At 45.6% G+C, this 17500-nt stretch overlaps 1 protein-coding gene across 2 annotated transcripts in view; it reads left to right on the forward strand.

Annotated features, from left to right (window-relative positions):
- nbeaa (neurobeachin a) overlaps window positions 1-17500 on the forward strand; it is a 72527-nt gene that overhangs the window by 49826 nt on the left and 5201 nt on the right. For both annotated transcript variants that reach the window (XM_071364889.1, XM_071364890.1), the window contains exons 23-26: window positions 1461-1550; window positions 3381-3573; window positions 11447-11518; window positions 11760-11915. In XM_071364889.1, coding sequence (XP_071220990.1) covers window positions 1461-1550; window positions 3381-3573; window positions 11447-11518; window positions 11760-11915 — 511 coding nt within the window. The remainder of the gene's footprint in view (window positions 1-1460; window positions 1551-3380; window positions 3574-11446; window positions 11519-11759; window positions 11916-17500) is intronic.

Raw genomic sequence — 17500 nt, forward strand, 5'->3', positions numbered from 1 at the left:
AACCTGACAGAGTTTAAGAGGATCTGCAGAGAAGAATGGGAGAAACTCTGCAAATACAGGTGTGCCAAGCTTGTAGCGTCATACCCAAGAAGACTCGAGGGTGTAATCGCTGCCAAAGATGCTTCAACAAAGTCCTGAGTAAAGGGTCTGAATAGTTATGTAAATGCAATATTTCTGGGGGTTTTTTGTAATACATTTGCAAGAATTTCTAAAAACCCGTTTTGGCTTTGTCATTATGGGGTATTGCTTTGTCATTATGGGGTTTTGCTTTGTCATTATGGGGTATTGTGATGTCATTATGGGGTATTGTGATGTCGTTATGGGGTATTGTGATGTCGTTATCGGGTATTGTGATGTCGTTATGGGGTATTGTGATGTCATTATGGGGTATTGTGATGTCGTTATCGGGTATTGTGATGTCGTTATGGGGTATTGTGATGTCGTTATCGGGTATTGTGATGTCGTTATGGGGTATTGTGATGTCGTTATGGGGTATTGTGTGTAGATTGATAAAAAAATTGGCTGTAATGTAACAAAATGTGGAAAAAGTCAAATGGTCTGAATACTTTACGAATGCATTGGGTACCCATTGGTTCTTATAGAATATAATTTATAAATGCCTCAGGGGCTTAGTTCAACTGTCGTACCCCATCAGAACCAAAAATATAAACTTGCTTTACTCCAATGTTTGTAAAGTAAATGTAAACAAACAATGTATAGCCTCAAAGCATGGTTAAAACTATAATGTTGATGTCATCAATGGCCACCCTTTGCATCCATAGCTCTGTCTATGAATTTGAGAGTGGTTACATTTTCCCAGCCCCGTCCCTTAGCTTTTTAGCGAAATGGAGGGCGAGAAAACGCTTTGTTATTGTTTCAATCAAGGATTCTAGCTTTAATGTTAATTTGGAAAATTACAGCCGTATGTCATTATAGCGATCTTGTTCTCTCTCTTTATTTCCCTCTCTCTCTCGCGCGCTCGCTCTCTCTCTATCCCTCTGTCTCTGTCCCTATCTCTCTCTTTCTCTCTATCTATCCCTCTTTCTCAATCTCACTCTCCCTCCCTCTCGGTCTCTCTCTCTCTCTCTCTCTCTCTCTCTCTCTCTCTCTCTCTCGCTCTCTCTCTCGCTGCGCGTCGCTCTCTCTACTAAAGTGCCCTCTGTCTTTGTCTATTGTCTCTCTACTCTTACTCATACTCTCAGTCTCTCTCAAGCTCTCTCTCTCTCTCTACTCAATCGCTCACTCTCTCTATCCCTACTGTCTTTGTAGCTATCTCTCTCTGGTTCTCTCTCTCTCAGTCTCTAACTAAACTCTCTCTCTCTCTCTCTCTCTCTCTCTCTCTCTCTCTCTCTCTCTCTCTCTCTCTCTCTCTCTCTCTCTCTCTCTCTCTCTCTCTCTCTCTCTCTCTCTCTCTCTCTCTCTCTCTCTCTCTCTCTCTCTCTCTCTCTCTTCCCCCCTAGTCGATGGAGACCCAGATACAGACATGTGGCCAGACTCCATCCCAGCTGCTGATCGAACCACACCCCCCTCGCTCCTCTGCCATGCACCTGGTGAGACCACACACACACACACACACACACACACACACACACACACACACACACACACACACACACACACACACACACACACACACACACACACACACACACACACACACACACACACACACACACACACACATTAGTACAATGTCAGCAGGGTGTTGTTCATTAGGCACCAAATGGAAGAAAACACACTGAAACAGGACCACCTGTCCAGTAAAACCGCTTGCTATGGCCCTAATGAATACAATCCAGGTTACAGGCTAGTGGTTCGGTTGTCTTTGAATGTCTCCACCCTCCTGGGAGCCAGTCTGCTCTGGGGCTGCCCCAGGTCCTAGTGCCCCTCCTGTTTCAGAGAGAGAGACTCAACTCCAACCCTGTTCCTTTAATCTTGTTGCAAAATTCTGCAGAATGTCCCTAAATTTCACCGTTTTTCAGAAATCCGTTTGGAATATTCCTACAATTTTGCAACCCTACCAACCCTCCTTACCTCTGGGTCTGAAACCACCCTCAGTTCCTCAGTGTGTGATCCTGCTTCTACCCTGTTCCCCCTTACTAATAGACCTCTCTCCCATCCCTCTCTCCTTCCCTCTCTCTTTCCCTCTCGCCTTCCCTCTCTCCCATCCCTCTCTCCTCGTCCCTCTCTCTTTCCCTCTCGCCTTCCCTCTATCTTTCCCTCTCGCCTTCCCTCTTTCCTTCCTTGCTCGTTCCATCCCTCTCTCCTCCCCTCTCTCCCATCCCTCTCTCCCATCCCTCTCTCCTCCCCTCTCTCCCATCCCTCTCTCCACCCCTCTCTCCTTCCCTCTCTCCCATCCCTCTCTCCCATCCCTCTCTCCATCCCTCTCTCCTTCCCTCTCTCCCTTCCCTCTCTCCTTCCCTCTCTCCCATATCGCTCTCCTTCCCTCTTCCTTGCTCGTTCCATCCCTCTCTCCTTCCCTCTCTCCCTTCCCTCTCTCCTTCCGTCTCTCCCATCCCTCTCTCCTTCCCTCTCTCCTTTCCTCTTTCCTTCTTGCTCGTTCCACCCCTCTCTCCTTCCTTCCTTGTTTGTTCCATTCCTCTATCCTTCCCTCACTCCTGTCATCCCCATCTCTCCCTCTGTCCTTCTCTTTCCATCCCTATTTCTCTTTCCCATTACCTCATCTCCCTTTCCCATTACCTCATCTCCCTTTCCCATTACCTCATCTCTTTCCCATTACCTCATCTCTCTTTCCCATTACCTCATCTCCCATTCCCATTACCTCATCTCTCTTTCCCATTACCTCATCTCCCTTTCCCATTACCTCATCTCTCTTTCCCATTACCTCATCTCTCTTTCCCATTACCTCATCTCTCTTTCCCATTACCTCATCTCCCTTTCCCATTACCTCATCTCTCTTTCCCATTACCTCATCTCTCTTTCCCATTACCTCATCTCCCTTTCCCATTACCTCATCTCTTTCCCATTACCTCATCTCTCTTTCCCATTACCTCATCTCTCTTTCCCATTACCTCATCTCTCTTTCCCATTACCTCATCTCTTTCCCATTACCTCATCTCTCTTTCCCATTACCTCATCTTTCTTTTCTATTCTATCTTGTCCTCTATCTCTCTCTCCCTTTCCCTTGCCAATTCTCTCCCCTCTATTTCTCTCTCTATGTCTCTTTCTCTCTCCCCCTCTCTCTCTTCTCTCTCTCTCTCTCTCTCTCTCTCTCTCCCCCCTCTCTCTCTCTCTGTCTCTCTCTCTTCTCTCTCTGTCTCTCTCTCTCCCCCCTCTCTCTCTCTGTCTCTCTCTCCCTCTCTCTCTTCTCTCTCTGTCTCTCTCCCCCCCCTTTCTCTCTCTCTCTTCTCTCTCATCAGTGTTTTCTTCCTCAGAGTCCTCTGATGTTTAAGGACCAGATGCAGCAGGATGTGATCATGGTACTGAAGTTTCCCTCCAACTCCCCGGTGACCCACGTAGCAGCCAACACCCTGCCACACCTCTCTGTCCCTGCCGCCGTCACCGTCACCTGCAGCAGGCTGTTCGCTGTCAACCGCTGGCATAACACCGTCGGTGAGTAGGGGGGGGAGGGGGAGAGAGAGAGAGAGAGAGAGAGAGAGAGAGAGAGAGAGAGAGAGAGAGAGAGAGAGAGAGAGAGAGAGAGAGAGAGAGAGACAGAGAGAGAGAGAGAGAGAGGTGAGAGAGAGAGAGAGAGAGACAGAGAGAGAGAGAGAGACAGAGAGAGAGAGAGAGAGAGAGAGGTGGGTCACGATCAGATGAGTTCCTGCATTTTTCAGCATTTTCTTTAAAAAAGATAAATTTAGAGTTAGATAAACTTGGATTTTTTGTCAGGAACCCATACAGGATGCTACCCTCTACAACATAACCTTCACTTCAAATCAAAACTCAAAACCTACAACCTGATTTTGGACGGATTTACGGAATCACCTGGAAGGTTCACATCTACCAAGGATTAATTATTATATTCAGCAAATCCTCTGGAAAACAACAGAAACCTGAGAACACCACCCAACCTGCAACTGAGTGAGTAATGTTTAGTCTGAAACTATATTTGATTTCCAAAAGCCAAGAAGAAAAATACATGACACTACTTTATAAGGACTGAATAGTAATATAATTCTGCCAAGCTTGATACAGCTTCAACTAGCACTTAAGTGTCAAGTGAGAGGTGTCAAAGCCCATTAGCCCAACAATGGCAGGAGAGTCGAATAGTCTACCCCAACCAAATGGAGAGGCCTTAGAAGCTCCCTCCTGCTGTTCAGAGGTAATTAAAATACAGTACCCTGTGCATGTAAAAAATGACAAGACAAGAAAAGATCACAAAATGAAGCTCCTTATGGAAAATCAAGAGACACTTTTTGCTGACTATTACAAAAATGGGAACATCAGCAACCTTATCTTCCACACAAACCATCCCCAGGCATGGCACAGTGCTATATTAGCACACTACCCCTCTGTTAAGAGAGGGGGGGTTAACGAGGGGTGGAAACTCAGGATTCTTGACAATGAGGATGAGGAGTCAGCTAATATAAATCTCTATAAGTCTGGAACAGTATTGGTACAGGGCAACCACAAACAGTTTCAGCTGGACTTTCACCTAATCAAATAATTAGCCCAGCAGGAGAAGCTCTCCCTTGATAAAGATACCCCCACCCCAAGTGGGTCAGACCAAACCTCTTCACCATATAACCCCACAGACGAGCAACCCTCAGCAGACAGTCAACCTCCCAGTACAGAGTACTTCTCCCTCATTGAAATGAAGGATAAATTCACCCAGCTGGAGGTAAGGCAGGTGGAGCTGGAACAGCAGGTGATCACACTCCAGTCAGCACAGACCCAGACAACAGTCCAGCACAACAACACCCCCTTAACCAGACCTGGAGAGCTGGAGGTGGAGAAAGACATATCTGCACTATGGACAGTGGTGAGACAACATCAACAGGAGAAAGAGCAGGAGCAGGAGAAGAACAGAGCACTAGAGGAGAGGATCAGACTACAGGAGGAGAGGGAGAGGGGGATGGAGGAGAGGATCAGACTACAGGAGGAGAGGGAGAAGGGGATGGAGGAGAGGATCAGACTACAGGAGGAGAGGGAGAAGGGGATGGAGGAGAGGATCAGACTGATGGAGGAGAGGTTGAGGGGGATGGCATGTGACAGAGAACAACCCACTAGGGAGGTGGCCATCCCCACAGAGACGCCAGCAGAACAGCCCACCTCAGCACCCGACAAAAGTCTCGACACCACAGCAGAACAGTCCACACCAGACCCTGACCATAGAAACGACATCACAACAGAACAGACAAAAGAAAAACCCCAAGCCCAGCAGCTCTCACCCCCTCTGAGCACCCCCCCTGTCAGCCACCCTGATAGCCCTCCTGACAACCCCCCCACACCCACTGAGGACAAACACAAGACACAGATTGTCCTTCTTATGGACTCAAATGGGAAATATATAGAAGAAAAAAAACTTTTTCCCAAACACAGTGTGTCTAAACTCTGGTGTCCAAACACCCAGCGCGCCCTAGACCTTCTGTCTGAGGACAAACTAGGCTCACCTAGCCACATAATAATACACACAGGCACAAACGACCTGAGAGCACAGCAGGAAAGGGTGGCCACAGCACTGAAGGGAGTGATTGAAAAAGCTTCTTCTACTTTCCCCAACGCACAAGTGGTCATCTCCACCCTGCTACCACGAAAAGACTTCCACCCTGCTACAATACAGCGGGTAAACGCAAGCATTTCCCGTGACTGTGCCTCAAAACCAAATGTTTTTCTGGCCCACCACTCCACCCTGGACTTGAACAGCCTCTATGACCAGGTCCACCTCTACAAGGCAGCAGTGCCCACCTTTGCCCGGACTCTAAAGGACATCGCTCTCAAACGAAGCCCCAACACTTCACACAGGAGCAACAGATCAATAGACACCCCACCCAGACCAGCGAGACACCCTCCAAGACCTCCAGGACCCCCCCCTGGACCTACACACCCCCCCCACATCAACCATGCCCACACCCAATTTAGGCCCCCTCAGATCAGACCCATGCCACTCCTGCCCACCCCATGCACCCCACCCCCGCAAAGAGGGCATCAACATGGAAGTCACACATACGCCCAGGTAGTGAGCGGGCAAACAGGCCCAACCCCCACTCTTACACTCGCCCAAGCCAACGGCATGTACCAGATGCTCAGCAGGCTCTGCTCACACTTACTGGCCTGAGGCCAAACCCCGACCAACAACATTGGACACTTTATGGAACAAAAAGCCTTCACTATATCATCCTGGAATATCCAAGGTCTGAGGTCATCTGCCTTTGGCCTAAAGAGCAGGAACCCGGACTTCAACAAAGAAATCGGTAATGCAGACATTGTCATCCTGCAAGAAACATGGTATAGAGGAGACGGACCCACTGGTTGCCCTCTAGGTTACAGAGAGCTGGTAGTCCCATCCACCAAACTACCAGGTGTGAAACAGGGAAGGGACTCAGGGGGAATGCTAATTTGGTATAGAGCAGACCTAACTCACTCCATTAAATTAATCAAAACAGGAACATTTTACATTTGGCTAGAAATTCAAAAGGAAATTATCTTAACAGAGAAAAATGTCCTCCTGTGTGCTACCTATATCCCCCCACTAGAATCCCCATACTTTAATGAAGACAGCTTCTCCATCCTGGAGGGGGAAATCAATCATTTCCAGGCCCAGGGACATGTATTAGTCTGTGGCGACCTAAATGCCAGAACTGGACAGGAACCTGACACCCTCAGCACACAGGGGGACAAACACCTACCTGGAGGTGACAGCATTCCCTCCCCCATATGCCCACCTAGGCACAACTATGACAACATAACCAACAAAAACGGGTCACAACTCCTGCAGCTCTGTCGCACGCTGGGTATGTACATAGTCAATGGTAGGCTTCGAGGGGACTCCTATGGTAGGTACACCTATAGCTCATCTCTTGGCAGTAGCACTGTAGACTACTTTATCACTGACCTCAACCCAGAGTCTCTCAGAGCGTTCACAGTCAGCCCACTGACACCCCTATCAGACCACAGCAAAATCACAGTCTACTTGAACAGAGCAATACTCAATCATGAGGCATCAAAGCCAAAGGAACTGAGTAACATTAAGAAATGCTATAGATGGAAGGAATGCAGTTTGGAAACCTACCAAAAAACAATTAGGCAACAGCAAATTCAATCCCTTTTAGACAACTTCCTGGGTAAAACTTTCCACTGCAATAGTGAAGGTGTAAACTTGGCAGTAGAAAATCTTAACAGTATTTTTGACCTCTCAGCTTCCCTATCAAATCTAAAAATCTCAAATAGAAAACCGAAGAAAATGAACAACAATGACAAATGGTTTGATAAAGAATGCAAAAATCTAAGAAATAAATTGAGAAACCTGTCCAACCAAAAACATAGAGACCCGGAAAACCTGAGTCTACGCCTTCACTATGGTGAATCACTAAAACAATACAGAAATACACTACGGAAAAAGAAGGAACAGCACGTCAGAAATCAGCTCAATGTAATTGAAGAATCCATAGACTCTAACCAATTCTGGGAAAATTGGAAAACACTAAACAAACAACAACACGAAGAATTATCTATCCAAAATGGAGATGTATGGGTAAACCACTTCTCCAAACTTTTTGGCTCTATAACAAAGAATAAAGAGCAAAAACATATACATGATCAAATACAAATCCTAGAATCAACTATTAAAGACTACCAGAACCCACTGGATTCTCCAATTACCTTGAATGAGTTACAGGACAAAATAAAAACCCTCCAACCCAAAAAGGCCTGTGGTGTTGATGGTATCCTTAATGAAATGATCAAATATACAGACAACAAATTCCAATTGGCTATATTAAAACTCTTTAACATCGTCCTTAGCTCTGGCATCTTCCCCAATATTTGGAACCAAGGACTGATCACCCCAATCCACAAAAGTGGAGACAAATTTGACCCCAATAACTACCGTGGAATATGCGTCAACAGTAACCTTGGGAAAATACTCTGCATTATCATTAACAGCAGACTCGTACATTTCCTCAATGAAAACAATGTACTGAGCAAATGTCAAATTGGCTTTTTACCAAATTACCGTACAACAGACCATGTATTCACCCTACACACCCTAATTGACAACCAAACAAACCAAAACAAAGGCAAAGTCTTCTCATGCTTTGTTGATTTCAAAAAAGCCTTCGACTCAATTTGGCATGAGGGTCTGCTATACAAATTGATGGAAAGTGGTGTTGGGGGTAAAACATACGACATTATAAAATCCATGTACACAAACAACAAGTGTGCGGTTAAAATTGGCAAAAGACACACACATTTCTTCTCACAGGGTCGTGGGGTGAGACAGGGATGCAGCTTAAGCCCCACCCTCTTCAACATATATATCAATGAATTGGCGCGAGCATTAGAACAGTCTGCAGCACCCGGTCTCACCCTACTAGAATCCGAAGTCAAATGTCTACTGTTTGCTGATGATCTGGTGCTTCTGTCACCAACCAAGGAGGGCCTACAACAGCACCTAGATCTTCTGCACAGATTCTGTCAGACCTGGGCCCTGACAGTAAATCTCAGTAAGACCAAAATAATGGTGTTCCAAAAAAGGTCCAGTCGCCAGGACCACAAATTCCATCTAGACACCGTTGCCCTAGAGCACACAAAAAACTATACATACCTCGGCCTAAACATCAGCACCACAGGTAGCTTCCACAGAGCTGTGAACGATCTGAGAGACAAGGCAAGAAGGGCATTCTATGCCATCAAAAGGAACATAAATTTCAACATACCAATTAGGATCTGGCTAAAAATACTTGAATCAGTCATAGAGCCCATTGCCCTTTATGGTTGTGAGGTCTGGGGTCCGCTCACCAACCAAGATTTCACAAAATGGGACAAACACCAAATTGAGACTCTGCATGCAGAATTCTGCAAAAATATCCTCCGTGTACAACGTAGAACACCAAATAATGCATGCAGAGCAGAATTAGGCCGATACCCACTAATTATCAAAATCCAGAAAAGAGCCGTTAAATTCTACAACCACCTAAAAGGAAGCGATTCCCAAACCTTCCATAACAAAGCCATCACCTACAGAGAGATGAACCTGGAGAAGAGTCCCCTAAGCAAGCTGGTCCTAGGGCTCTGTTCACAAACACAAACACACCCCACAGAGCCACAGGACAACAGCACAATTAGACCCAACCAAATCATGAGAAAACAAAAAGATAATTACTTGACACATTGGAAAGAATTAACAAAAAAACAGAGCAAACTAGAATGCTATTTGGCCCTAAACAGAGAGTACACAGTGGCAGAATACCTGACCACTGTGACTGACCCAAACTTAAGGAAAGCTTTGACTATGTACAGACTCAGTGAGCATAGCCTTGCTATTGAGAAAGGCCGCCGTAGGCAGACATGGCTCTCAAGAGAAGACAGGCTATGTGCTCACTGCCCACAAAATGAGGTGGAAACTGAGCTGCACTTCCTAACCTCCTGCCCAATGTATGACCATATTAGAGAGACATATTTCCCTCAGATTACACAGATCCACAAAGAATTTGAAAACAAATCCAATTTTGATAAACTCCCATATCTACTGGGTGAAATTCCACAGTGTGCCATCACAGCAGCAAGATTTGTGACCTGTTGCCACAAGAAAAGGGCAACCAGTGAAGAACAAACACCATTGTAAATACAACCCATATTTATGCTTATTTATTTTAACTTGTGTGCTTTAACCATTTGTACATTGTTACAACACTGTATATATATAATATGACATTTGTAATGTCTTTCTTGTTTTGAAACTTCTGTATGTGTAATGTTTACTGTTAATTTGTATTGTTTATTTCACTTTTGTGTATTATCTACCTCACTTGCTTTGGCAATGTTAACACATGTTTCCCATGCCAATAAAGCCCCTTGAATTGAATTGAATTGAATTGAGAGAGAGAGAGAGAGAGAGAGAGAGAGAGAGAGAGAGAGAGAAAGGAATTGTTTAGGCAATGTAAAGATATGTTTCCCAGGCCAATAAAGCCCCTTTAGAATTGAGAGACAGACAGTACTGTAAGTGGAAGACTGAGATTGAGTGTGTTTATCTGTTGTTCTGGATCAGGGGTGTCAAAGTCAAATGGACGGAGGGCCAAATAAAAAATTTAGCTACAAGCCGAGGGCCGGACTGTTCGAATGTTCATTGAAAAATTTTTAAATGACGCATATAGTCTAGTGAACCTAATTGAACCTACTGAAAACCTAACAAATATATTCCAATATGATCAGATAAATAAAGCAATATTTTCTTATGGCTCTGTCAGTAATCTTTAATTTTCAACAGACACAAAAGACAAATTTCCTTTATATAAAAATCCCCATAACATGAACATTAAATGAAAGAAACCGGTATTCAAGGCACCATCAGTAGCCTATATTTTCTATTTTAGCAAAAGTGGGCTAAATTTACTTCAAAGAAAAAAACAATAATAGCAATTTTCTATCATCCACTCAACTGAAATATTTTTAAAATATAATTGGATTGAAATACAATAAAATAAAGTGCAAAAATCTATTAATCAAAAACAACACTTTGTTTAAGGAGAAGTAACATGCAGTGAAAACAAATATTAAACTTTAACTTTTAAACTTGAACTGAGTAAAAACTCTAAATATGTGATTGCACAGTAATGTTCACTTGTTTGAGGTTGAGGGTGATACTTGGTGGTGTCCCATCTTTTCCACAAGTTCATCAATGTTCGGGGTAAGGCTCTGAGCTGAGGAAATCCTCAGAATTGAGTGGAGGTGTTCAGCAGTAAGTCGACTTCTGTGTGATGTTTTGTTCAGGTTCATCAAAGAAAACAGTTGTTCACACAGGTATGTGCTGCCAAACATAGACAACGTTTGAGCAGCCTGGATGCGCAGCTGGGGCATTGTGTCGGGGAGGAAACGGGCGAACTCCGCAGCACCCACTGCCGCATATTTTGCCCTCAGTGCATCATTGGATTGGAGGTCAATCAACTCCATTTGGAGGTTTGGTGGTGAGCTTTCCACGTCAACAGCAAATGGGTTACCGAGCAGTTCCAACCTGCTTTTTTGTGCTTCAAAGTCAGCAAATCGGCGTCGAAAGTCAGCGGCAAGCATACCTATTTTATCAGCCAACTGTGCGCTCGGGAACGCACTGGTAGAGAGCTCACCGTTGCATTGTGGGAAATGTAGTATTGGTGCGTGTAAAAGATCTGCGGGCTGCCGGCTTGCTGCGGTCTGCGGGCCGGTTCTAATAATAAATCAAGATCATCCCAGGGGCCGTAAAAAACCTTCTCGCGGGCCGGATGTGGCCCGCGGGCCTTGACTCTGACATATATGTTCTGGATGATCTAACCACTGTGTGTTTTCTCAGGTCTGCGCGGCGCTCCAGGTTACTCCCTGGAACAGGCTCATCACCTGCCCATAGAGATGGACCCTCTCATAGGTCAGTTTTCTGGGGGCAAAGTTCAGGTTACACTTTTAGAGTCCATCGGGTTGTTAGTGTTGTTAACACAAGATCATATAAAAATTAAGATAATGTGTGTGTGTGTGTGTGTGTGTGTGTGTGTGTGTGTGTGTGTGTGTGTGTGTGTGTGTGTGTGTGTGTGTGTGTGTGTGTGTGTGTGTGTGTGTGTGTGTGTGTGTGTGTGTGTGTGTGTGTGTGTGTGTGTGTGTGTGTGTGTTAGCCAACAACTCAGGTGTGAGTAAGCGTCAGATCACAGACCTGGTGGACCAGAGCATCCAGATCAACACACACTGCTTCGTGGTTACCGCCGACAACCGCTACATCCTGGTCTGTGGCTTCTGGGACAAGAGCTTCAGAGTCTACTCTACTGAGACAGGTAATACTGCCATAGTACTAATATAATACTATATTATACTAATACTACTACTATACTATATAGTATTTATACTGGGGCAAGAGCTTCAGAGTGTAACCTAGTGGTTAGAGCTTAGCAAGTAACCTAGTGGTTAGAGCTTTGGGCCAGTAACCAGCAGGTAACCTATTGGTTAGAGCTTTGGGTCAGTAACCAGCAAGTAACCTAGTGGTTAGAGCTTTGGGTCAGTAACCAGCAGGTAACCTAGTGGTTAGAGCTTTGGGTCAGTAACCAGCAGGTAACCTAGTGGTTAGAGCTTTGGGTCAGTAACCAGCAGGTAACCTAGTGGTTAGAGCTTTGGGTCAGTAACCAGCAGGTAACCTAGTGGTTAGAGCTTTGGCTCAGTAACCAGCAGGTAACCTAGTGGTTAGAGCTTTGGGTCAGTAACCAGCAGGTAACCTAGTGGTTAGAGCTTTGGGTCAGTAACCAGCAGGTAACCTAGTGGTTAGAGCTTTGGGTCAGTAACCAGCAGGTAACCTATTGGTTAGAGCTTTGGGTCAGTAACCAGCAGGTAACCTAGAGATTAGAGCTTTGGGTCAGTAACCAGCAGGTAACCTAGTGGTTAGAGCTTTGGGTCAGTAACCAGCAGGTAACCTAGTGGTTAGAGCTTTGGGTCAGTAACCAGCAGGTAACCTAGTGGTTAGAGCTTTGGGTCAGTAACCAGCAGGTAACCTAGTGGTTAGAGCTTTGGCTCAGTAACCAGCAGGTAACCTAGTGGTTAGAGCTTTGGGTCAGTAACCAGCAGGTAACCTAGTGGTTAGAGCTTTGGGTCAGTAACCAGCAGGTAACCTAGTGGTTAGAGCTTTGGGTCAGTAACCAGCAGGTAACCTAGTGGTTAGAGCTTTGGGCCAGTAACCAGCAGGTAACCTAGTGGTTAGAGCTTTGGGTCAGTAACCAGCAGGTAACCTAGTGGTTAGAGCTTTGGGTCAGTAACCAGCAGGTAACCTAGTGGTTAGAGCTTTGGGTCAGTAACCAGCAGGTAACCTAGTGGTTAGAGCTTTGGGTCAGTAACCAGCAGGTAACCTAGTGGTTAGAGCTTTGGGTCAGTAACCAGCAGGTAACCTAGTGGTTAGAGCTTTGGGTCAGTAACCAGCAGGTAACCTAGTGGTTAGAGCTTTGGCTCAGTAACCAGCAGGTAACCTAGTGGTTAGAGCTTTGGGTCAGTAACCAGCAGGTAACCTAGTGGTTAGAGCTTTGGGTCAGTAACCAGCAGGTAACCTAGTGGTTAGAGCTTTGGGTCAGTAACCAGCAGGTAACCTATTGGTTAGAGCTTTGGGTCAGTAACCAGCAGGTAACCTAGAGATTAGAGCTTTGGGTCAGTAACCAGCAGGTAACCTAGTGGTTAGAGCTTTGGGTCAGTAACCAGCAGGTAACCTAGTGGTTAGAGCTTTGGGTCAGTAACCAGCAGGTAACCTAGTGTTTAGAGCTTTGGGTCAGTAACCAGCAGGTAACCTAGTGGTTAGAGCTTTGGCTCAGTAACCAGCAGGTAACCTAGTGGTTAGAGCTTTGGGTCAGTAACCAGCAGGTAACCTAGTGGTTAGAGCTTTGGGTCAGTAACCAGCAGGTAACCTAGTGGTTAGAGCTTTGGGCCAGTAACCAGCAGGTAACCTAGTGGTTAGAGCTTTGGGTCAGTAACCAGCAGGTAACCTAGTGGTTAGAGCTTTGGGTCAGTAACCAGCAGGTAACCTAGTGGTTAGAGCTTTGGGTCAGTAACCAGCAGGTAACCTAGTGGTTAGAGCGTTGGGTCAGTAACCAGCAGGTAACCTAGTGGTTAGAGCTTTGGGTCAGTAACCAGCAGGTAGCCTAGTGGTTAGAGCTTTGGGCCAGTAACCAGCAGGTAACCTAGTGGTTAGAGCTTTGGGCCAGTAACCAGCAGGTAACCTAGTGGTTAGAGCTTTGGGCCAGTAACCAGCAGGTAACCTAGTGGTTAGAGCTTTGGGCCAGTAACCAGCAAGTAACCTAGTGGTTAGAGCTTTGGGTCAGTAACCAGCAGGTAACCTATTGGTTAGAGCTTTGGGCCAGTAACCAGCAGGTAACCTAGTGGTTAGAGCTTTGGGCCAGTAACCAGCAAGTAACCTAGTGGTTAGAGCTTTGGGCCAGTAACCAGCAAGTAACCTAGTGGTTAGCACTTTGGGCCAGTAACCGAAAAGTTGCAAGATCGAATCTGCGAGCTGACAAGGTAAAAGTCTGTCGTTCTGCCACTGAACAAGGCAGTTAATCCCACTGTTCCCCGGTAGGCAGTCATTGTAAATAAGAATTTGTTCTAAACTAACTTGCCTAGTTAAATAAATAAATAAATAAATAGCACCTTTTATTTGGAACCCAGGTTCAATGTTGAACCCATAAGATTTCTAACTGAGATGAACATAGTTATTACAGTACAGTGTATTATATATCTCCTCTGAAGGTAAACTGGCCTGTATTACAGTACAGTATATTATATATCTCCTCTGTGAAGGTAAACTGGCCTGTATTACAGTACAGTATATTATATATCTCCTCTGTGAAGGTAAACTGGCCTGTATTACAGTACAGTATATTATATATCTCCTCTGTGAAGGTAAACTGGCCTGTATTACAGTACAGTATATTATATATCTCCTCTCTGAAGGTAAACTGGCCTGTATTACAGTACAGTATATTATATATCTCCTCTCTGAAGGTAAACTGGCCTGTATTACAGTACAGTATATTTTATATCTCCTCTGTGAAGGTAAACTGGCCTGTATTACAGTACAGTATATTATATATCTCCTCTGAAGGTAAACTGGCCTGTATTACAGTACAGTATGTTATATATCTCCTCTCTGAAGGTAAACTGGCCTGTATTACAGTACAGTATATTATATATCTCCTCTCTGAAGGTAAACTGGCCTGTATTACAGTACAGTATATTTTATATCTCCTCTGTGAAGGTAAACTGGCCTGTATTACAGTACAGTATATTATATATCTCCTCTGTGAAGGTAAACTGGCCTGTATTACAGTACAGTATATTATATATCTCCTCTGTGAAGGTAAACTGGCCTGTATTACAGTACAGTATATTATATATCTCCTCTCTGAAGGTAAACTGGCCTGTATTACAGTACAGTATATTATATATCTCCTCTGTGAAGGTAAACTGGCCTGTATTACAGTACAGTATATTATGTATCTCCTCTCTGAAGGTAAACTGGCCTGTATTACAGTACAGTATATTATATATCTCCTCTGTGAAGGTAAACTGGCCTGTATTACAGTACAGTATATTATATATCTCCTCTCTGAAGGTAAACTGGCCTGTATTACAGTACAGTATATTATATATCTCCTCTCTGAAGGTAAACTGGCCTGTATTACAGTACAGTATATTTTATATCTCCTCTGTGAAGGTAAACTGGCCTGTATTACAGTACAGTATATTATATATCTCCTCTGAAGGTAAACTGGCCTGTATTACAGTACAGTATATTATATATCTCCTCTCTGAAGGTAAACTGGCCTGTATTACAGTACAGTATATTTTATATCTCCTCTGTGAAGGTAAACTGGCCTGTATTACAGTACAGTATATTATATATCTCCTCTCTGAAGGTAAACTGGCCTGTATTACAGTACAGTATATTATATATCTCCTCTCTGAAGGTAAACTGGCCTGTATTACAGTACAGTATATTATATATCTCCTCTCTGAAGGTAAACTGGCCTGTATTACAGTACAGTATATTATATATCTCCTCTCTGAAGGTAAACTGGCCTGTATTACAGTACAGTATATTTTATATCTCCTCTGTGAAGGTAAACTGGCCTGTATTACAGTACAGTACAGTAATCCCTCGTTTATCGCGGGGGTTACGTTCCGAAAATGACCCGCGATAAGTGAAATCCGCGAAATAGAAAACTTCTTTTTTTTTTACAATTAGCAACTATTACATGTATACAAATACAGTGACTCACGTGTAGGCCGTTTCACTGCTCTTCAGACTGGGCCGCTGCATCCTGACTGCGCTCTGCAGTGTTCTCTTCTTCTGAAGCCCGCGGTGCAGGTGTGTTTGTTCGGGAGAAGAGCATAGTGATAGGCAGCTGTTGTCGCTCTTTTTTCTTCTTTGCAAAAAGATCCTTGTACACCGACATGCCACCATCGATTACGTTGGAGAACTGTAATGAACGGCTCATCAAAGGGTCCCATTCCTCAGCTACTCGCTTAAGTTCAGTGGCCATTCGCACCATGGTTGCTAAGCGACCAAGCGTTAGTCCTTCCTTCCTTCCTGGCCAACTTAATGTAAATTTGCCAAGCTGTTTTATGTACGTACACATAACTGCACGAGACGACAAAATGATAGCACAATTCGTAGCATGTTTTGATACAAGAAGCGGGAGTGAGTTTTTAGCGAATCAGAATGCAGAGCACAATGCACCAAAAAAAAATAAAAAATGCATTATGAAAATCCGCGAAATAGCGAATCCGCGATAAGTGAACCGCGAAGTGGCGAGGGATCACTGTATATTATATATCTCCTCTCTGAAGGTAAACTGGCCTGTATTACAGTACAGTATATTATATATCTCCTCTGTGAAGGTAAACTGGCCTGTATTACAGTACAGTATATTATATATCTCCTCTGTGAAGGTAAACTGGCCTGTATTACAGTACAGTATATTATATATCTCCTCTGTGAAGGTAAACTGGCCTGTATTACAGTACAGTCTTCCTCCCTCTCCCACTTCCTCTCTCCCCTCTCTCCCCCTCCCTCCTCTCCCCCCTCTCTCCCCCTCCCTCCTCTCTCCCCTCTCTCCCCCTCTCCCCTCTCTCCCCCTCCCTCCTCTCTCCCCTCTCTCCCTCTCCCTCCTCTCCCTCCTCTCCCTCCTCTCTCCCCCTCTCCCCCTCCATCCTCTCTCCCCCTCCCTCCTCTCCCTCCTCTCTCCCCTCCCTCCTCTCCCTCCTCTCTCCCCTCTCTCCCCCTCCCTCCTCTCCCTCCTCTCTCCCCCTCCCTCCTCTCCCTCCTCTCTCCCCCTCCCTCCTCTCCCTCCTCTCTCCCCCTCCCTCCTCTCCCTCCTCTCTCCCCTCTCTCCCCCTCCCTCCTCTCTCCCTCTCTCCCCCTCCCTCCTCTCCCTCCTCTCTCCCCTCCCTCCTCTCTCCCCTCTCTCCCTCTCCCTCCTCTCCCTCCTCTCTCCTCCTCCCTCCTCTCTCCCCTCCCTCCTCCTCTCCCCTCTCTCCCCCTCCTTCCTCTCCCTCCTCTCTCCCCTCCCTCCTCTCCCTCCTCTCCCTCCTCTCTCCCCTCCCTCCTCTCCCTCCTCTCTCCCCTCTCTCCCCCTCCCTCCTCTCTCCCCCTCCCTCCTCTCCCTCCTCTCTCCCCTCCCTCCTCTCCCTCCTCTCTCCCCTCTCTCCCCCTCCCTCCTCTCCCTCCTCTCTCCCCTCTCTCCCCCTCCCTCCTCTCTCCCCTCTCTCCCTCTCCCTCTTCTCTCCCCTCTCCCCCTCCCTCCTCTCCCTCCTCTCTCCCCTCCCTCCTCTCCCTCCTCTCTCCCCTCTCTCCCTCCCTCCTCTCCCTCCTCTCTCCCCTCTCTCC

The sequence above is a fragment of the Salvelinus alpinus genome, chromosome 24 (genome assembly GCF_045679555.1).
Source record: "Salvelinus alpinus chromosome 24, SLU_Salpinus.1, whole genome shotgun sequence".
Taxonomy (NCBI): domain Eukaryota; kingdom Metazoa; phylum Chordata; class Actinopteri; order Salmoniformes; family Salmonidae; genus Salvelinus; species Salvelinus alpinus.